This window comes from Arvicanthis niloticus, chromosome 14 (assembly GCF_011762505.2).
Source record: "Arvicanthis niloticus isolate mArvNil1 chromosome 14, mArvNil1.pat.X, whole genome shotgun sequence".
Lineage (NCBI taxonomy): Eukaryota > Metazoa > Chordata > Mammalia > Rodentia > Muridae > Arvicanthis > Arvicanthis niloticus.
In genome coordinates, this window is record NC_047671.1 from 45,460,749 (window position 1) to 45,484,103 (window position 23,355).

Sequence of the window (23,355 nt, forward strand, 5' to 3'; positions counted from 1 at the left end):
AATCCAAAGCAAAAACTAAGTTTCACTGAGATTAAACACACATACACACACACACCTGAAAATAAAAGATAGCAGTTTTCAGAATAGAAATAGAAACAATTTAAAAGGTAAATAGAAAATCTAGAAACTTAAAATAACTGATATTAGGGTTAGAGATGGCTTTGCAATTAAGAACACTGGGTGTTCTTGCAGAGGCACCTGACCTGGCTCAATGCCCAGCACCCACACCACAGCTCATACTAACTGCTGTCAGTGGATCCATGCTTTCTTCTGGCCTCCCTGGCACATGGTACATAGACATACAGGAAGGTAAAATGCCCATACACATGAAATAGTAGATGGACATATTTCTCAATTTGCTGTATGAAGTACAGCTCAGTAAACCCTATAAAAAAATAACTCCAAGAAAACCAGGCCTAGACACAAAAAGAAAAGCGGTGAATAAAAACTGAAGGACAAAAGAATCCTAACAGCAACTAGGGACTGGGGAAGGGAATGGCAAAGCTTTTATGAGGCAGCTTTATTCCTTAGCAAGGATCCCACAGGGTAAAAAACAGAGAAACATCTTTAAAGTTCTGGAAAAAAGAATTACCAACTAGAACTTCACATCCTGCAGAACCAAAAAGGGGGAAAGTATTTTCAGATGAAGAGAAGCTAAGAGGTTCCAATCCAGAAGACAAATTTATGAAGAATATTCTCCATGCTGAAAGAACTCAACAAAACCCACATCTTTAACAATAAACAAAACACGGCAAATGGTAAATATAAAAGATTGTTTCTTCTTAGGTTCTTTGGAATTCTTCCTGTCTATTGGCATTTTAATGAATTCAGCACTGATGTGTAGGATTGAAGACCCCCCAAATTAGGGAGACCCTTACTCAAGTCTCGGGATATCTCGGCCACCCAAGAACTCTCGCAAGACACCGTACCTGGATGCAAACGGCAGAGGTTTATTAGGGAAAATGGCCGGCGGTCAAACCCCAAGCTCTCTCGCAAGAGCAAGCAAGGTTTGGCACTGAGTGATGGGTACGGGGTCTTTTAAAGAGCGAAACCACAAACCAGGGGAGTGGGGAGGGGGTGAGAGGTTGCCAAAGATACATAACATGAGAATAGTGATACATTCCAAAGAAACCCACCCTAAAAGGTTAATGGCCATGGAAATTACCCAATACAATCATTTTCTCAAAAATGTGGTTTCACCAAGTCACTGCCCTACCTTGTCATTTATCAACTATTTATTTTCACTAGCTCCAGCTGTAAAGCCACAGCTCTGTCATTGTGTTTTTACCACCTGAATGACTTTTACTCCTTACAGCCAGTTCCTGGAACTGGCCTGGCTTAACTGGCCTGGCTTGACTGGCCTGGCTTGTTTCAGAGAAAATTTTCCGTGTCCCTAAAAGAACTTAAAAGGCATCTATATATGTATATATCCTATAAAAATGATTTTTATAATTTTTCATTCTTCAGGATAACGAGGACATTAGTCAGTGTGTACAGTACAAGCTTAAAGGGCCTGCCCAGCAGAAGGTTTATACATACAATAATTCACTCATTTAAAACAAAATGCAGATTAGGTATGGATATTATAATTCCTGAATTAACAAGTGATGACAAGAGATGTCCTCAAAACGTCAATAGATTAAGTAGAAACTAAGAAATTAAATAAACTGAGATTATGATAGAGGAAAAGGCTAGAAAAGAAAAACAGTAAGTAATCATATTTTAACACTATTAAAACTTACACTAACTGTTAATAGGCTGAAACTATTATGGCTGAAAAACATATCAATAAAATCAAAAACTGATAGATAAAAACATTACACTATAAGCTGTTTCTAAAAAAACACTTTAATATAAAACCATAGTAATGTGTGAAATATAAAAATATAAACCCACAGTAAACAAAAAAAACAAAAAAACCAAAATAGAGCTGAGTGTACTGGTACACACATTTAATCCCAGCACTCAGGATGTTAAATCTCAAACCCTGGAACAAATGGAGAAGGTGCTCATTTAACATATCAAAGTAGACCTAGCTACCAGGTTCTGCCAGGAGCTCAGATGCCCTTCCCTGTACAACTCTGGCTACCTGGCTTTTACAACTACCCTTAACCCTCCTGATCTCTTGGGTTTGGCTCTCCCATCTCTTCTCCCATAGCTCAGGGTCACATCCACTCCAGACTCTCCCAGACATCCCTGCCTGAGGCTTTGTTTTCCCTTTTATCTACAATAAACTTTCACTTCCACCACACCTAGGAGCAGTCAGGTCCTCTCCTTTATTTCTTTTGTTTTCTTTTCATTCAGAGGTGGCAGAGGTCAAGGCCAGCCAGATCTACAAACAGAGTTAGTTCAAGGAGAGCCAGAGCTATGTAAAGACCCTGCCTCAAAAATAAAATAAAATAAAATAAAATAAAATAAAATAAAATAAAATAAAACTCAAGAATGGCTGGGCTTTAATTATAAATAAAACAAGCTTCAAGAAAAAGAAGAGTTCAGTTCATAATTATTAAAACAAGATGCAACAATTATAAAATGTGGACAAGCTTATCAACGGGGCCTTAAAAAAAGCAGTCAAGAACAAACAAACTATATTAAAGGTGGCATGGTAGACAAACACTACAAAGGAATCCTGGTTTCAAAATTTACATCAGAGCAGAACTTTACTATGACCTAAAAACTTAACATAAAACAAAAAAGCATAACGTGGATCTAATGCAAATTAAAAGGGACACCCTGACATACAAGCAACATTTATCCAGGAACAAAGCCTCTGCAGTATTCAAAGTCCCTGGTAAATCGCCGTTTTAAAAAAATGGGGAGCCAGGCAGTGATAGCACACTTGAAAGTTCAAGGCCAACCTGGTCTACAGAGTTCCAGGACAGCCAAGGCTACAGAGAAACCCTCTCTCAAAAAGGGGATGTTGGTGAAAAGAATCTCCAGCTAACAAGTGAAAATAAAACACTCAATAGGTCACGGCAGATATGGATCAGTAGTTGAGAGCTTTTACCATGCATAAGGTCCTAAGTTCAATTCCTATTAAAATAGGGAGGGAAGGAAGAGAGGAAAGGAGGGAGAGTGGTGATGTACACCTTTAATCCCAGAGCTAAGGAGCAGACCTCTTGTGAGTTTGAGGCCAGACTGGTGTACATAATCAGTTTCTAGGACAGCCAGACTCTATCTAGTTCCAAAAATACAGTGAGCTGCATGCTCAGCACTGGTACATGGAGTAAGGCAAGGCCAACCTATAAGAGAATCAATAAAAGAGGAAAATTATGAAAGACACAGAAGAAAGGCATTTCTATTTGTAGATAACAGTTTCAAGTAATCCTAGAAAATCCTGAAAAGTTGTCCCGACTTCCAAATGCAAACTTTGGCGCATGTGCAATAGTAAAACATATCATAATGTCTAGGACTATGTCTAGCAAATCATGTCCAATTCTACAGTGAACACTGTTCTAATATTACAGGCCTAAACTGGCAATTTTTTTCATCAATTATCCTTATGAATCAGGAAAGATGATAATGTTATTCTCTCCAATTTTCCTTCTATGTAGCTCAGGACGCTCTCAAACTCATGAAACCCCTGCTTCAGCCTCCAATGTGCTAAGATTGTATGCATGTAACACCACACAACAGGCTTCTCTCTTTTACTAGAGTCAAGACAGGAACCACATATGTGCATGTATTCACAGAGAAGCTGTCAGAGAACCTCAGAATTAACCACAAACACAAAAAATTCTTCTATAGTACTAAGAAATGATAAACCAATTACATTGTTACAGTGAGGTGTACTGTAACTTTCAAAGTGTAAATAAAAATCAGTGGGCTGAAGGACAAGCAGATTAAAGCAAATATGGCAAAGTAAGAACTAGAGACTTAGTGGTCACTATACACACACTGTATATACTCAACAGAGAACTAGAGACTCTCAGTGGTCACTATACACACACTGTATATACTCAACAGAGGACTAGAAACTCTCAGTGGTCACTATACACACACTCTATATACTCAACAGAAGACTAGAGACTTTCAGTGGTCACTTTCACACATATACTCAATGTAAAACTATAGAATTTGGTGGTCACTAAGCACATGTTATATAAACTCAACACAAAACTACATAAGCGCAATGGTCACTATGCACACACTGTAAAAATTCAAAAAAATAAAAATGTCAAGAATATAGAATTCTTGACATATTTGCAAATTTAAAACTTGCCATAACAAAATAGAATAAAAAAACAGAAACAAACAAACAAACAAACAAACAAAAAAACCGAAGGCTCTATGCAAATTTCAGTAAATTAAAAAAAAAAAACAAAAAACAAACAAAAAAAAAAACCCAAAGATGAAACTCAAAAGACTTTTTTATTACATTCGTTTAAATGTATATGCGAAGGTGGGGGAAGGGGGAGTGGGTTTACATTTAAGGCCAAAGAACACCTTCTGGGAGTCAGTTCTCTCCTTCTACCATGTGGATTCCATGGTCCCTCTGTAGACCAGGCTGGCCTCGAACTCAGAAATCCGCCTGCCTCTGCCACCCAAGTGCTGGGATTAAAGGCGTGCGGCACCACCGCCCAAACTATGAAAGAATCTTAACAAGATCAGGAATGACTCTTACTTATGAGAGCCAGAAATAGGACAATGGAATATCAATGAAGATAATCCCTCTACCAGACAGAAACATAAAGACATTTAAATCAACTATTCTGGAACTGGTAAGTCCTTCCTAATACAATCTGTCCCTTTAAGATACCAATGCTGAGGATATCTCTTCACAGATATTTCAGTTAATAAAGTAAAAACGAGTTAATACAAGGACATAGCACTGTCAACCTTTAATAATTTATAGGATCTAGTTAGTCTAGGGATTTACCACCTTGCACTAAAGACATGCTGGGAATATAACTTCTATACATAGGGAGAGATGTACATGGTAAGGCACTGAACACAACTGCCATTTATCTACAAGCTATTAGCAATCTGCAAGTTTTAACAACCAGAATGTCTCCAACATTTTGCAGTTATGTCCACTGAGGAGTAAAATTACTGCTGATTGAAAACCACTGATCTAGATATCAATAACTGATCTGATCATCAGTATCAGCTACTAACATTCCTCATACACACAAACAACTAGAAGTCTTTTGAGAAAACTCAAAAGATCAAACTTCTATCTGATCACACTCAAGATCTGCTTGTTATTGTGGAAAATCCAGAATCAAAGGTACCTATTCAACATTACCTCACAAACATGGTTTTTAAACACAGATGCAGGGCCACTACTGGGAAAAAATGGGGGTTGAGGAGAGCAAAGAGGGACAAAGACAAAGTAGCAAAACAAGAACAAAATTTCAAGAACAAACAAGTCAGTGTCTGTTTAGTGGGGTAAGGGTTAAATAAGCAAGAGAAGTAATAGAAGAGACAGTAATGTGGCAGAGGAAGACCCCCCCAAAAAAACAAACCCAAGAAGAAAAGATAAGTAGATTAGTCCATAATTGAAGAAAGTCCTATTTACAGAGCTTTATAATAATCAGTGAGAGCCTACATATGCATGGTTATGCTTACATATAAATAAATTTACAACATTAAACAACAGGAAGCAGGTTCAAGATCTCACAGCAGTTCAAATGATACCAGTACAGGATCATGAAGGGAAGAAAATTTTTGTGTTATAATTATAGAAAACATTTATGGCAATTGAATTCTAAGTCTAAACACCCCAGCAAGAATCAAAATATCAAATAGTTTTAAAAAAATGTATCTGATTTATACTTTTACAAACCCTTTTTCTTCTTACGGAAATGTCATTTAAACAATCAAGTATAATAAAAAACATAAAATTGATCAGTTAAGTACACACCATGGAGTACCGGGAATAGGAGTAGTGGCTACTGGCTTTGCCTTCTGGGCAGCCTTTTCTTCTTCAGTCATCTCTTCTTCTTTGGGCTCCTAAGGGAAGTAATATTGTATTACAAATTAATAACACAAGACAAATAAACTATCATTACAAATAACCTCAAATGAAAACCAACCCAAGATCTCTTGTAAGAACGCCAAGGAGAGATTCTGAGTAGGAATTTCTCAAAGGTCCTACATCCTTGCCCTACATTAAGAAGTGAATCAAGCACACATCAGCAGAAACAAACAGCAACAACGAACCCTATCTTGGACATACTAGCTATGCACTTACAACTGAAATAACTAGAGTAGAGAAAATTAGACCTCTTTCTTCCTTTAACGTCGTTTCTTTCTTCTGAAAACTTCTGTAGTACTGAAACATCGTCATCTTAGAGAACAAAAGCAGCTCCCAAAAATCAGAACTCAAGTGTTACAAAAGGACCACTACACATCAAGACAGGACAGTGGAGAGGGCAGATGAAATATACTCAACTAGTAAGGTATACTTCTAACTTTAATTCAAACTAGTCTGCAAGTCAAGAGTTTGGAGATTAGGTCCAACCTCTAGCCAAAGACCCTTTCTCTCAATGGGCCTTGACTAAGTACAAAAAGGAAAGGGTTGTAAGAGGTGTATACTGCTCTTCTTGGGTACCTGAGTTCAGTTCTCAGTTCCCGTCAAAAGCTACTCATAACTGCCTGTAACCAAAGCTCTACTGGACCTGATACTCTATTCTGGCCTCCGGGGTAACCACAAATACCACAAGTACATGCAATGAAAACACACACACACACACACACACACACACACACACTTTAAAATTTAAAAAATTAAATACACAAAAAAATTAATGAAACTTTCACAGGAAAAATTATTAGAACTTCCAACTTTCAGAGAACAAATTTACAACTATTTTAATACAGGACAAATACATGTTCAGTTCTGTATAAACACTGCCAAGCAGCTCAGGCTGAGCCCGTAGTTTAGCATGCCATAGGCCTTTACCTCCTTTATCTCCTTTATAGGCTCTTCCTTAGGATCTTCCTCCTCTGTCTCCATTGGCAATGGCTCTTCAGATGCCTCCTTAATTGGTTCTTTAATCTTCTCATCTAATTTTTCTGTTAAAAAACTAAGATGATGTCATTCAAAAGTTTTTCTGTAATTTTTAAAAGAATTTCTACGAAATAAGCAGTTGAGAAGTTCTATTTCTAAATGTTAACCATAAATATAAAATGCCCTTCTTGGTACTGTCACTAATATTACTGGAAAACTCTTTAACCTGCTGACTTCAAGAGAACATATTCTCAAGTCACCTGTATCATGTACAGCAATCCTCCATAAAATACTCAACTATGTTGAGAAGCAGGGACTCACAACATAGAACATTATGAGTCTGTCACATACTAGGCTCCAAAAACCTAAATTTTGTTGATCACTATCATAAACCTCCCTAACGACAATATAATTATGCAGCACTTATTATAGTTCATACTATGTCCTGAGTCACAAAACAACTATACCTTTTTCCTTCAGTTCTTGGGGCTTCTCCCATGTTGATTCTAGTGTTCTATTGTTATAATAGTACGTCTTCCCATCTGCTGTTTTATATTCAGTCCACTCAGAAACTGCTGTTGCTCCAGCTAAGGTAGCAGGTGAAGCTGCAATAGCAACCTGGGGATGGATCATGGGTACTATGGGAGGGGCCATTCCTGGTAATACACCTAAAAAAATTAATAAAAAGTTAGATCTAAGTATTAAAACATCATATAAAATAAAACCATAAGCGAAATCTTCCTAGTAAAGATTAATAAATATTTGGAACAAGAATAGTGTATATAAAAGATGATCTAAGTATTGACCCTACTTCCCTGGACTTTTTGATTCTAAAGCCTAAATTCAAATGGATACAAAACTGGATCCAAGAAATACCTTAAGAACAGTCAAAAGTTTAGGTGTCCTCTATGACAATATCTAACTACCATGATATACTAAGAATAGAAATATACTTTTTAAGTTCTAAAATTCTAAAGAAATAAGTCACTGAGTGTAATTCCTAACCCAAAATTATTTCCTACTTCTAAAATACTTAGAGGGGTCAGAATAAAAATTCTTAGTTTTAAAGTAAGACAACTATTAACAACTCCAAATGACTATCAGATTACCCTTTTCCTTAAAAAGGCAGATCTATTTTTAAAAGACAAGCCACAATTTTTGTTTTTTATAATGCTATATAAATACTGTTAATATAAGGATGGATACAAGAATCCAAACAGAAAACAAAATCCTAGAATCTAGGTTCTAGGTAGTCTTAACTTTAAAATGCAATGTATGCTATATACAAATATCACACACACATAGTCACTTGCATGCAAGCGTAATCACATCATTTTACGCATGGAAATGACATTTTATATTTAACTTAAAAACATACATCAAAAATAAAATTAAATGTTATGAATATGAGAATGAAGTTGTTTACACTTATTACATAAATTAAAATATATAAAGTGATCTGACCTCATTTGCTTTTGTGAACCAAAGAAGCTAATACTACAGGAAATTGGGAAATTAAGTGTTGGCCAAATATGACAACTGTATTTAAACTGCTAATTAAAAAGAAAAATATATTTTAAGCTCCACTCACTAGGGCAAAAAATAAATAAATAAAAGGATAAACAACAACATTCACTACCATGCCAACTTACAGACAAAACAAACTAAGATGGTTTTAAAATTACCGGTCTTGGTGGTAGCGACTGTCTTTACATACGGGCAGCTGACTATTTGCATCATTGCTACACCTGTAAAATGGATAAGCAAGCATTGGTTGGAAAGCTGCCATTGTATGTCGGCTACCACTGGGATTCAGGGAAATAATTTACCACTACAATTTAGAATCTATTTCCAATGAGAATGACCAAGAATGGAATAAATTAGTTGTCTGACGTTTTTTGGGAAGTAGTGCCAAATCAAGTGATGCTATTTCTAGCTACAACAATAGTTACCTACCAGCTCTCATGTTTGAAGGAGCCTCAACATTTAAGTTCAACAAAAGAAATCCCCTTTGTTACACACTAATAAATTCTTGTGTGGGACCTTTTCCCACCAGACATCAAACCCAGCTGTGGATGCTTACATGTCAGTAAAAGGTACTGCACACAGCACTGTCTGACAAGATACTTTTGCTATGCTGATGCTGACTTGAAACCACATGCTAGAGCTGAATTGTAAGGTACAGCTATGCAAAAATAGAAAAGACGTGGCAGGGGGGTAGGGAGAATAAGAAAAATTTAAAGCATAAAATGGATTCAAATATTCCACTGCAGTAATGGTTAAAATAAAAGCACAGATGGAGAGAGCAGCTAGCATTAACCAGTGTCAAAATATCTGTTCAGTGCCCACTACATGGAATGGCACCATGGAATACCATGGAGGCAGGCCAAAACTATGCCTGTCCCATCTAAGGTTCTTAGTCACTGTCTGTCGTCACTTAGGGTGGCTGAAGGAGCACATATTAAGAACAGATATTACATACAGTTTGAGAAGGAGGAAGACTCATCATGATGTATTAGAATGATGATAAAAAGGTGAAAAGAAAAGCTGGAAAACTGAGAAAATTCAAAATTGAATGTGAATTTTAAAATGTTTTAAAAATAAAAATCTGAAGAATAACAGGGGGGAAACTCAACTTAGTTTGGTACTGCAAATTTTAAAAATGTAATATTAAAAATAAACTTTCCCACTGAAGGATAGAAGTCTCTCCTGATTCAGAAAGTAAAATCAAAATTAAAACTCTGTGTTTTCAAATATTTAGATGATGTTCACACACACACACACGTCCAAAAGCACCAAATTTAAAGTGCCTTAATTTCATTACCATTTCACATAAAGATTAACACTGAACTTCCTACTAACTTTAAACCAAAATAAAATCCCTGAGTTATAAAAACATGCTGAATGAAGAAAGCTGTGTATTGTTTTATTTCCCTAATGTTGAAACAAAGCAAAAGAAAAAAAATTCACTTCATAAAAGAAGTTTCAGGCTGTTAAGTTTCAGTTAATATAAATACTGCCATCTACAGGATCGCTAAACCTATTAAGCCACCACTTCCCTTAGGATAGAACTTTCTTCCAAAGTCTAGTCTCTTAAACTTTCCTCCAAAAAATTTTCATTATGTAACATTAAATGAACCAAATATCTTCATTTTCAGATATAACTGCCAATGATAAAAAAAAAAAAACAACCTATGTTTCTTCTCAACCTAAACAGATAAATCTAAAGCTTTCTCTGAAGATATTATAAGCATATTATGAATACTCACAAAATAACCACATACCTAAAATACTAACCTTTTTTAAAAGGGGAAGTTTTTGTCCAATTTTCCTACAAATTATGCTGTCCTCAAAATATGCTCTATTAGGAAATTAGAAAATTCCACTTAGCATTTTGGATTCTGATGTCAATGACAGTAAGTTTCTTAAAATTTCGAGTAAGATTTCAGTTTTAGAAGCAGATACCTCTAATCCTAATCTGTTACCACCCTCACATTTCACCTCTTTTAGTTCATCTAAATCTTCTATACTTTCCTTCATTTTAGTCATCTCTTACTTAGTCATCTTTATTACAAGCAGACAATGCTGTTACAAATACAATTTCAAGCTGCAAAGTAAGTAAGTAACACAAATAAATCCTTCCAATTCACCTTAACACCGAGTTGACATAAGAAGGGGGAAAGGTAGGATCTAACTGTAAATAATGACAAAAATCTGGAGAGGAAAAAAATAAGTGTTTTTGTCTTTTCACTAAAATAACTTGTAGAACTTAGTGAAAAGGTTAATGAGAAAAAAAATGAGTATCAAATCAGAAATGCCTCAGTACCAAAAAATATTACTATTACTTTCTATAAAACACCTTCCAAAGAATCCTGGTAGCTTGGACAACTGCTACCCAGTTGGAGAATTCTTGATTTTGGAGTACAGCTCAGGAGTATTAACACTTGCCTACCCTGCACAAGTCCCTGAGTTCAATCCCCAGAAGCGTGCACACACACACAGAGGGAGGGAGGGAGGGAGGGAGGGAGGGAGGGAGGGAGGGAGGGAGGGAGGGAGGGAGGTAGGGATCAGTTTTCTTCCAGTTAACCTACAAAGTATCATTAGTGCCTGCCATATTTTAAAAGTGTCTTTTACTGCCAAATTTCACAAGTATCATCTTCATTTTGTGGTCACTATCACCTATTCTAAATTTTTACAAAGTATGAAAATGAGGAATTTGACAAACTTCCATTGTCCACAAATCTTTGCTAATAACATGTACCCTTTGCCTTTTTTCTCTGCTATAGTAAAAGCATATAGAACAAAGTAAACACCCTTCAGAAGACAATAAATAATCTTTCAAAAAATATTGTTATAGCATCATAATGCCACCTCTCAGTCTGTTCTCTATAAATTAAGAGCTTGCCATCTTCACACTAAAAACCTAGAACTGACCTTGACACTGTCCTTAACTATAAAGCAGACTACAGTTTCAAGGTTTGAAGACTAGACAAGTGAATTCTAGGTTAGGCTGGGCTATACAGCAAGACAATAAATAATAATAATAATGATAATAATGACAATAATAATTTTTTTAAAGAAAAAGGGTTTGACAAGTGTCAAACTATTTCATACTTGTTACTTTCCTACAAAAATAAGATGCAGAGGAAAGTACTCAGATTGCCTTAAATACAACGAAAAAAAAAAAAAAAAAAAATCACACAACTTATTTTTCTTATTTTTAAAAAACTAGAGATTCTAACCTTCACATATAGGGCATTTCTCTCTAGCACGTATCTACCACTATATCAATAATGTATAAAAATGTTTTTAATCCAATAAAAACACCTGTTCTTAAATTTTTGGTTCTTGAAAATTTTTAATATTTCAATGTATTCACATCACAACTCTCCTTTTACACAGAACCCTACGCAATAAGGGGCAGTAGCCTTAGGAAAAGTGTGAAAGTTAAAGACAGAAGCCAGAGTCCTCTTCAACCTTACCACAAACTAGCCTTGTAAAACTTGTCTACGGTATTTTCAGCTACAACACATAAGGAATGAATCACGGATCAAGGATTAAATACATTCATTTGACAACAACAAATATACTCAAATTAGGATGCCCAACAATACTATCATGTATTCCCCAATGGAAAACTTCTCCACAAATCTTTTAACTCGTTCTCTACTCTTCATGATTGCCTGTACAATAACACACACAAATCTGCCCTAAGAAACTTTTAAATAATGCAGGTTATACTTTACTTCATAAATGTTGTGAAGAAATCTTCTGGTTTCTGTCTTCTATCAATCTGTTCAAAATTAAGGGACTCACATTCTTCCTAGTACAGCATGATTATTAAGAGTTTGGTACCTGGATTTGGAGGGCAGCAGATCAAATCCTAACACTGTCACTTAACTAAGTGACACTGGACAAAAAAATAATTAAATCTGTCTGCAAATCTACCTCCTAAGATGGTTGCAAAACTTAAGACTGAATGCACATGATGTGTTAGAATGATATATGGTGTACATTTAACCTGTGCTAGCTGTTACAGCTTGTAATTTATCAACTTCATAGATTCAATCTCTTTAAAAAAAAAATCACATTTAGAACATATTTACAAACAAAAATATAATTTAGTTTATTGAGGCTCTATTCTCCAAAATAAGTGTATTTTTAAATGTGACTAATTTTAAGACATGTAAACAACAACAAAAAAGGACATTTACCAAAACTTAAGAAAAAGTATTGCAGTTAGCCATGAATCTTTCAAAACCATCTCAAACAGGTGAGATTCAAGGCAATTTCAAATGCAACAGACACATGAGAACAAACTGACAATGAGAACCAGCTAGAACATCAAGTGTGATCTGCGTTTACCTGGAAGTGGGATTGGCATGCCAGGAAGGGGCACGCGGAACGGAGGCACCATTACTGGTGGGAAAGCAGGTATTGCTGCTGCTGGCTGAGGTACAGAGTGAGGAACAGCGGGAGGTAACGTCTGTGGGTGCGGCTGGGGTACAGTTTGCACAGGTGTGGCTGTAGGAGCAGGAGCTGAAACACTAACTGTAGGCGTGGCAACTGACACAGCAGAACTTGGGGTCTGGTCTTGTGTGGTGGGTGCTGATGAAAGAGAAAACAACATGCATCATCCTCATGGCCTTCTTACTGCATTCTTCCCTCCCTCCCTCACTCGCTCCCTCACTCGCTCACTCACTTGCTCACTCCCTTCCTCACTCACTCACTCACTCACTCACTCACTCACTCACTCACTCACTCACTATTTAAAGGCCCATCTTCTCATGCACTGCAAGAAATGTGTCACAAAATCCATGTTTGAGAAGCTTAAAAATAGCTACATGAAATTTAAACAAAAACAAATCAACGGTAGGGTGCAAAATGGAACCAAGACCTAGTCTGTTCAGATACAAGGAGGATACAGAAACTCTTACATGGAGATATTAAACTTCAACAAGTCAAGATTTCAAAGAGGAACCCAAAGAGAAGATAAGCAAATATTGAAAGAAGTATGAGTAAAGCAAAGGGTAGAAAGCAGCAGTGTTCACAAATCAGAAGTGAACACTCAACTCCTAAAACAGGAAGCACACACCAACAAGCCTGGAGTGAGGGTCAGCAAGTCTCAACTCTGCTGGGCAGGGAAAGGGCAGCGCTTATGCAGAGAAAATGGGGTAGGAAACTACATGTTAGTGCATATAACAGTGTATTCTCACATTATTGACAAGACTTCATAAATGTAAATGCAGGGTGCGTGTGATGAGTCAGCAGGAAGAGAGATCCATTATATTACTGAACTAAGCAGAAAAGAACAGAGTGACAAGGATATGCATACAACTAATATCTGGATAGGAATGAGTGGAACAGAAAACACCTCGATTATTTCAAATCTTAAGAAAATATTACAAGGCGTATAGTGTGACTGGGTGAACGTAAAATTCAGGGTAATTTGGGTTCTGCTAATATTTCTAATTATCAAAAATAACACACTTCATCTCTACAAGTCATATTTAAAGTAGAAATGATCAAAAAATAAAATCAATATTTTTAAAGGTTTTAGCTCTCATTTAATAAAACATGTAATTTATTTATAACTCACCTAGTTCCAAATAAAATCCACTATAATTCACTAGCTTTTCAGTGATTTTTTTTAAAGAAAAGAAATTACCAAACTGTACCTGTATCAGATTAAGAGTAAAGTTGCCAAATTACTAATAGTAATCTCAATCTTTAAACAACTTCAATTTTTATTAAAAGCACAGGGTTGAATACAAACCACTCAAGTATATTGTCCACCATCATCTTCTAGCTTCTAAAAGCAAACCTCACTTAGGCTGGAAGGATGTGAGTGATTTCGTACTTGTTAATGAGGAACTCACCTTGACTAAATAGACAGCAGGGCCAAACAAGTATCTTCAGAGGCCCAAGAATGAACTGTTAGTCTAGCAAAGACCTAGCCTTAGGGTACAGTGTCATATTAATGTAATTTATAACAATGTGAAAAACACAAAGTACATGCAACATTTGCCTAGTCCCATACATACACCATTCAGCAATTGTAGATCACTAAACTGGCTAGAGATATATTTATTCTTTCTGATTACCCTGAGAGGTTGACTTCATGATCAGTTTCCATAAACTTGCAAAACAAAATAAATAAAAAACAAAAGAACTTATGCTCAACGTCAAGTAAAATAAATGGTCTGAACGTTTATTCCCATATAACCACATATCTATATTTGTAGTTCACAAAACTAAATTTTAAAGTATTAATTCTGTTCAAATTACTAAAACTATGGTCCAAAGGACCAATGCCAGGAAAATGAGTTTATAGGAACATAAAATTTCAGGTGAAAAAAATTACAACCAAGGATATGGCAAAAAGTATTCACTCAACTCACTCCTACTTTCAGCGACAGGGTATTCTGCCCTTGCTTAAGGGTAATGAGTCTAAGGAAAAGGATAAAGGCAATGAAGAGAGTCACAGAAGAACCTGAGAGCGATGCCAAGATAATGAGTTAAGTTCCTAGAGTTCCATGTGCTCAAATAACTGCTAGAACGCCATACCACAACCCACACTATTTAACACAGAGTAGGATTCTAAAATAGACCAGTGCCTACATACAAGTGGAAAAATAGTAAAACTAGAACCAAAGTACCAGAATATTCAGGCATACAGTTTAAAAACTGGTACTCAAAAGCAATGAAGAGAGCATGACTTTATTATGTTTAAAGGTCCTTCAAACAGCAGGAAGGGGAGGGGCACTCACTAATGAGGATTTTATATACAGAAATGGAGCACACATAGGACAAATGAAATAGCTACATAACCACATGTATGTCCCTTAAGCAAGTACCACCCTTCCCAAGCCATTAGAGACCTTAAGCAACAAGAGCCTGCATACGATGCTATACTGCCTTTTAAGACCCTGCTCTCATCACCACCACCACATACCCCATCATCACTGGCAGGTTTCTGCTTTGACACTCAAGCATAAAAAACCATAAGCTGGGCTGGAGAGATGGCTCAGCAGTTAAGAGCACTGACTACTCTTCCAGAGGTCCTGAGTTCAATTCCCAGTAAAAACATGGTGGCTCACAACCATCTGTAATAGGATCTGATATACTCTTCTGGTATGTGTCTGAAGACAGCAACAGTGTACTCATAATTAAAAATAAATAAATCTCTAAAAAAAAAACAAAACAAACAAACAAAAAAAACCCACAATCCAGTTAGGCAGCACAATTTTCCCTTCCATTTGTATCTTACACTTGCAAAATATCTAGTACTAAATAATATCTAAAAACTGTCTCCAGCTGAATTCAGAGTGCTTGCCTGAAATGCATAAGGCCCTGGGTTCAATCAGCAGTACTGGGGGTAAGAGGGAGACACATCCATCTATCTGTGTACATTCATTACATATACCTTACTTCTTCAGTTGGTTCTTCTATCAATAAGGTAAATTCAAATTTGAATCCATTATGATTACATTTCCTCAGTATATATTTCTTACACTACTGATTCCCAAATTTTTGAGGCTACCAATCATTAAAGTATAAGGAAATTCAGACAGTGCAATGCATTAACAATGATCACATGAAGATCATTTCAAGATCAAAGTTTGCAGAGTAAGTAATACCACTGTCTTAGAGTTTGCTTTGATGGGACCAAATGACCAAGGCAACTCATAAAAAGAAAACACTTCATTGGAGCTGGCTTATAGCTCAGAGGGTCAGTTCATCATCATGGCAGGAAGCATGGAAGCGTTCAGGCCTACATAGTGCTGGAGGAGCTGAGAGTTCTACAACTTGATCTGAAGGCAGCAGAAGGGGGCTGTCTTTCACAGGCAGCCAGAAGACTGATTTTATACTTGGTTTAACTTGAACTTCCTCAAAGTCCACCTCTCCAGTGACACACTTCAACAAGGCCACACATACTCCAACAAGGCCATGCTTCCTAGTTGTGCCACTCCTTATTGGTCATTCAAAAACACAAATCTATGGGGCCAAACCTATTCTAACTACCACATTCCACTCCCTGGCCTCCATAGGCTTGTAGCCATAACATATACAAAATACATTTAGTCCAACTTCAAAAGTCCCCATAGTCTATCACAGTCATCTCTTAACTATAATACCCTATAAAATCAAAAGGCAGATCACATACTTCCAGTATATCATGGTATAGGATATAGATCTCCATATCTGATATACAACTCCTTTCAGCTTTGTTGATTGCAACACAATTCTTTCTCTTGGGTTGATTCCACTCCCTGTTACCATATTTCCACAGTAGGTATCCCTCAACTCTGGCATCTCTAACATCTTAAGGTTGCCAACTTCACAACTTCTTGGTTCAATGCCTGGGATCCATACATGATCTGCTGAGCTCCTCCAAAAAGCTTGGGTCACTTCTTCAGCTCTACCTTCTGTAGCACTCCAGGCTCTGGCTGTCTCCACTCCATTGCTGTTGCTATTCTTGGTGATCATCCCATGGTACTGGCATCTCCAATATGCTGGGGTCTTCTGCTGCAACTAGATGTCACCAATAGCCTCTCGCATTCCCTTTCCATGGTGCCAAGCCTCAACTTCTTTGCTTGACCCCCTTCAATCCTGGGCCTTCAACTGCCACTGAGGATGCACCTTCACCAATGGCCTTTCCTGGTCTCTCACAATGCCAAGCCTCAGGGATTCTCCATAACCCCTTTAAACACCAGTACCATCTGGGTGACTCTTACACATTACCAAGTCTGGCTGCCAGCACAAGGACTCTCTCTGGAACACAGCTTATTTGTACTCTCAAAAAACATTTCCCAGATTTCTCCTCAGCGATGCTGATCTTTTCTTAATCACCGTTCTTAGCTCCAGCTAACCAGCATCAATTGTCCCAGTAACCCTTCTATACTTGACTCTCAAACAGGAGCTAGCAAGTTCTGCTTGCTGGGGCAGGAATATGGGGCCCCCTTGTTCTATTACATCTTCACCAGCTTTCTATTTTCGATGATTTCCTTCACTGCCTAAGCTTGGCTGTCCTGGAACTTGCTCTGTAGACTGACTTTGAACTTAGAGATCTGTCTACCTGTCTCCTGAGTGCTGGAATTAAAGGCATGTACCACGCCTGGACCTAAGCTTTTCTTTAATTCCTTTTCACAAGATGTTTCTAAGTATGGCTACTATGGTATGCCCTCCATTTCTGGATAGTAATTCATTCTAGATATAGCAGAGTTGGCAACTGAGAATAACCGTCACAATTCATCCTGTGTCAGTCTGACACACGATCGTATCTCTTTATATCCAAATGAAAACAATAACCAAGTCATAATAACGCGTAACATGATTTAACTATCCCTCACACAACTGCAAAGACAAACAATAAGCTGAGCTGGGCGGCATCTTGCCCTGAGGTCAGTCACCACTTCTTTAATTCCATTTAACATCTTTGAACATAGGATTTAGCTCCACTCCACTTACTAGTGCTCCTCTAACCTTTGAACCAGACGTTTTGTATTCTTCCTTTCTCAGTTTGCTACATCTGATCAAAAGGCTCTTTATAACAATGATCCACAGGATAGAGTATGCTAGGCTGTTTTGAGATTTCCTTTGCCAAGGCAATTAAATCTAAATCTGACTTAGCCTCAGGCAAACTCTTCAAATGAGGGCAAAAAGCAGCCACATTCTTCACCAAAATATAACAAGAAGGATCTCTAGGCAACATACTAAAATTCTTCTCCTCTGATATACCTCTAGAGTCAGACCCCAAAATTCCAATTCAGCCTCAGTACAACTGTCTTCCATGTCCCTACTAGTATGGCCCATTAGCCAAAAGTTCCCAGATCCTCATTTCTCCAAACATGATCACATTCAGGTCTATCACAGCAATACCCCAGCTCCTGGTACCAACTTCTGTCTTAGCTAGGGTTTCATTGCTGCTAAGGGACAAGATCAAGGCAGCTTTTATAAAGGAAAACATTTAACTGGGGCTGGCTTACAGTTTCAGAGGTTCCGACCATTATCATGGCAAGCATGGTAGCATGCAGGAGGTGCTGGAGGAGCTCAGAGTTCCACCATCTTGATCCAAAGACAGCAGAAGAGAGGACTGTCTTCCATAAGCAGCCAGGAGGAAACTGATTCCACACTGGATTTGAGCTTGAATGAACTTGAGCTTAAATGAGACCTTAAAGCCCACCTCCACCGTGACACTGCCTTCTCCAAGGCCACACCTACTCCTAACAAGGTCATACCTCCCAGTAGTGCCAATCTCTATGGACCAAGCATTCAAATACATGAATCTATAAGCCATTTCTATTCTAAAACACCCATATGCAGAATAGTTGTTTAAAAAATGAAAACCTACTTCTCTTCAGACCTTACATCTGGTATTTATACACTCTCACTTTTATTTTTCTAAAATTCTAAGTCTTGGGACTGTGATTAGATACTTGAAAATTCTTTCCTTTCTTAGTGTGACTAAGCCAATACATACAGCATTTATACATAACTTATTCTGGGGCTCACTTTCTCTAGAACAGATTAAGTCTTCTGATTTCAATATCACCCAGAGGTATCATCTTCTAGAACATCTGCCTGATTTTTAAAGCTATCCAGCTCCTGGGCTTGCTCTTACTCAGTCTATTGAGCAATCAACTGTCCTGCCTCCGAACTTCCCTAATAGTTCCATAAACCACATCAGTTCTCATTATTTTTGTTCAGCCCTCAATTAGAAAATTGGACCTGGCACACTTAATTTTTTAATTCTCATAACATTTGTCACTAGTGTTGGTCAGTTAAAGTAACTGTACTTCTACAGTTTGTACTTTACAAACTATACTTGGGAAAATAATTTACTCATACAAATGTCTCATTTTCTCTAACTCAGAAATTTTAATGTCAAAACATATTTTAAGTAACATCAAGGGTAATGCCAGGAATATCAGAGCATTTTGGAATACTGTATTTATTTGGTTTTCATACCCCTAAATACAAACACACACTAGGCCAGTACTTACTTGATACTGTCTGTGCAACTGAAGTAGCAGTTGTCGTGGTAGATGTGGTAGAGGATGGAGTAGAAGTAGGTGTTGATGTAGACACTGCAGGTGCTGGACTACTGGTAGTAGGGGTGGGAGCGCCTACTGCTTGTGCTTGGGCTTGTGCCTGGGCCTGAGCCTGGGCTTGTGCTTGCGCTTGCGCCTGGGCCTGGGCCTGGGCCTGAGCCTGAGCCTGGGCTTGTGCCTGAGCCTGGGCCTGAGCCTGAGCCTGGGCTTGTGCCTGGGCCTGGGCCTGGGCTTGTGCCTGAGCCTGAGCCTGAGCCTGAGCCTGGGCCTGGGCCTGGGCCTGAACCTGTGCTTGGGCCGCAAGCATAGGCGTTAGTTCTGATTGCTGAATAACCTTAACTCCATCTGGCTTGGTCCATGCAGATTCACGAGTCCGAGCATTATAATAATAAACCTGCAGAGGAAGAAAAAGTAATAATCACAAAATCTAGTATTAAAAATGCTAGTATATTTTGTCTTAAATTTTTTTTTTGTTTTTGTTTTTTTTTGTTTTTTTTGAAACAGGGTTTCTCTGTGTAGTTCTGGCTGTCCTGGACTCACTCTGTAGACCAGTCTGGCCTCGAACTCAGAAATTTGCCTGCCTCTGCCCCCCAAGTGCTGGGATTAAAGGCGTGCGCCACTACTGTCCGGCAGTGTCTTAAAATATTTTAAAGAAGCCTTAGAAAAGGTTAAAAAATCTGTTTCTATAAACAGAAGAAAAAAAAAATCAATGTCATACTTTGTGCAGGAAGTGATAGAAGGCCTGACACTACCTTTATGAGAAAGTCTTGCTGACAAAATTGGCCTTTGACTAACATGTAAGAACTGTACCTGAGAATATTACACCACTCTCTTCCAAGTTAGAATGTATACTATGCCTAAGTCATGTATACAAACAATGCCCCTCATGTTAATAGTCTGGTTTTTTTCTGGGACTATGGAATTTTAGTATATGCTGAATAGTAGTACTATATAACCAATCTTTAATGAAAATCCCACCAAAAAAATATAGGTTCATGTGAGTTTACTGGTAGAAAACACTTCTATATATGGTTACCATTCCTCTCTGAAGAAATTAATCATGCAGTGCCATTCCTTCCAAGGACTTTGGGAAGCTTCAGTCTCTTTTCCTTCGTATTTGACCTCATGTACCTTCTCCTCTGTGTTTGTATCCTTTCACTGTAACTTTAGCTATGAGCACAACTATGGGTTGATCCCTGTTTCCCAAGCCTAGAGATGGTCTTGAGAATCTGTGACATCATTTAAAATATAGACCTCCATGTGACCTTGTTGTGACTGCAGCAGAATCTAATACAGGTCTTCACAGAGTCATATCCTTGCAACTGCTGGAGGCACAGGGTACCACAGTCTCAATCTACCAGAGCTTCACTACTTTACCACCATTAAAACAATAAGCTGAATATGTTCTGTAAGTTACCTTCCCATCTGGAGTTTTATTTTCTACCCATATCTCTTCAGTGGGAGGCAGTGCTGGAGCACCAGGAGCAGTTCCCGGAGGCATTCCTGGTGGGAACATCATACCCGGAGGAGGAGGCATAGCTCCCATGGGTGGAGGCATGAAAGGCGGTCTCTGTGAAGTCAAAAAAACAATTATTGTCAATCATAAACTACTTTATTTCCTTCAGGTTATATTAAATTATACCTGAACACAAAGATAAAGAACTATAAAAGCAAACAGTTATATGCTCAAGTACATTTGACTACTGCATGAGAAAATGATTAATCTGTAATAAAAATGATTAATAACCAGAATGTCAAAATACTAACAGGAGCTAATTTTTGGTTATACCATCATGGGTAAACTTTATGTTCTTCATATTTCACTGCATTTTTCATGCACTAGACTACTTTAAAAGAAAATTGATATTTTTATTTTTGTAGTGATTAGAATCAAACCCAGGGCCTTATACATGCTAGGCAAGTATTCTGTTCCTGACCTACATCCCAACCCTTTATGTTTTAATACTAAGTTTAGCAATGACTTACAACTCATCTACAGCAGGTACAGCAGGTATAAACAACATTCTACAAAAATCACACAGCAAGAACTTTTCGTTGTTTTTTACAAGCAAAAATACAGTTAAGACATTTCCCATTCTATTTTTCATGCAGTAATAATAAAGCTCATCCTTTTAAATGTCAGTGAGTTTCACAGATACAGAAAGCAACATCCACTTCTTCAGGTTCCATTTGCTCTGCTCTGGTCTTAGTATCCGGGACTGAACTCAGCCTTTGCACAAGCCTCTCATGGAAAGCTCGGAAATCAAGCAAACACAGGACACCAGTCTTGTGTGTCAACAGGACCTGAAAATTCCTCCACTGTCATTCTTCAGTAACAACGAACAAGAACCCAGGCCAAGCTATAGATGAAGCCAGAAAAGCAGCAGCAGCTGCTGCTATCTATGCCTGGTAATGTTAAGTATAAGGGAAGACTCTTCAAGAATAAGTTTAAGAGCCAGGTGTGGTGGTGTACATCTTTAACCCCAGCACTCAGGTGGATCTTTGTGAGTTTGAGGCCAGCCTGGTCTACAAGATGAGTTCCAGGACTGCCAGAGCTACACAGAGAAACCCTGTCTTGAAAAAAAGAAAAGAGTATACTTCAGAAGTAATGAATATTGAGACTGTCATTTTGAACAAAGATTAAGGTGTTTTCTATAATTTTTATGTAATATGAAAATTCAATTTACAGAAGCATCTTAAATTGGACAAGGTACCTGTCTCCACTTTCCTCTAACTTCTCCTTGCACTGCCGTACTCCCTGCTTTGTTGAACTTGTTTCTGTTACTTCTGCAGGGTCCTGTCTTTCCAGCACTAACACAAACTCCATTTACAAAGATCTACCCTAAATGTATATGTAGTAAACTTCTAGTCAGTGCTAAACAACTGGATCTTTCCAATCTTCAAGAAAATATAATGCCACATCCCTCACAGATAAGGTTCCACTTAGAATACAAGTTTAGCCAAGTACAGTGGTGCATGTCAACAATCCCAGCACCCAGAGGCTAGAGCAGAACTACTGCATGCTCAAGGCCACTCTGGAATACATGGTGGATTCAAGTCCAGCCTGTGCTACACAGCAATTCCCCATCAAATTAAAGAAAAAAGGAAGGAAGGAAAGATGAAAGAGAGAAAAAAATACCTCTTTATACATCCCAAATTTTTACTTAGAAAAAATATCATAACTCTTTTTCTAATAGTAAAATATTTGGAGAAAGAAACAATTATTATCCAAATCTATTTCATTCTCCAAATTCTACCCTAGACATCATTTCTAGAAAGAATAATTACTGAAGAACATGTTATATATCTGCACCTATTAGATAGTTGTTAGCAATATAAACCATCAAAGATAGATAAATATCCTCCACTCAGTACATTAAAATTTGAAAGCCTTTTTCATATACAGAAGACAGGTTTCAGAAGATAATTCACAAAATTATTAAGGATAAATACAAACTAGTCTATTAAACCCAAGTTTTCTGTCACCGCTTAAGTTCCTGATCTGATCCACATATTAACACCTTAGGGAACAAAAGAAATATATGCAGACATCTCCTTAGTAAATTCAAAGTAATTAAAACTTGAATTTCTGATGCAGTATCGCACATCTACAATCTCAGCATGTGAGAGCTAAGGCAGGAGGATCAGAGTAAATAAAGTCAAGGCCAGCCAGAACTACAGACTGAGAATTTGTCACAAAAACTTAAAAAAAAAAAAGGACTGAGTCAGTGGTTAAGAATGTCTGCTCCTCTTCTAGGGAACCCAGGTGTGGTTCCCAGTATTCATGGCCAGTGATTCACATCTGCTTGTTAACTCCAGCATTAGAGGGGATCTAATGCCCTCTTC

General features: G+C 37.6%; 1 protein-coding gene across 3 annotated transcripts in view; it reads right to left on the bottom strand.

Annotated features, from left to right (window-relative positions):
- Tcerg1 (transcription elongation regulator 1) overlaps positions 1–23,355 on the bottom strand; it is a 58,665-nt gene that overhangs the window by 27,265 nt on the left and 8,045 nt on the right. For 2 of the 3 annotated variants that reach the window (XR_004608229.2, XM_034518001.2), the window contains exons 3-9: positions 20,927–21,079; positions 19,462–19,903; positions 12,821–13,063; positions 8,641–8,703; positions 7,423–7,623; positions 6,908–7,020; positions 5,867–5,955 (exon numbers count right to left, since the gene is read on the bottom strand). Coding sequence is in view for 2 of the 3 variants with exons in the window: in XM_034518001.2 (XP_034373892.1) it covers positions 5,867–5,955; positions 6,908–7,020; positions 7,423–7,623; positions 8,641–8,703; positions 12,821–13,063; positions 19,462–19,903; positions 20,927–21,079 (1,304 nt within the window). In the remaining variant the exon portion in view is untranslated. The remainder of the gene's footprint in view (positions 1–5,866; positions 5,956–6,907; positions 7,021–7,422; positions 7,624–8,640; positions 8,704–12,820; positions 13,064–19,461; positions 19,904–20,926; positions 21,080–23,355) is intronic. The other variant, XM_034518002.2, reaches the window with a different exon arrangement.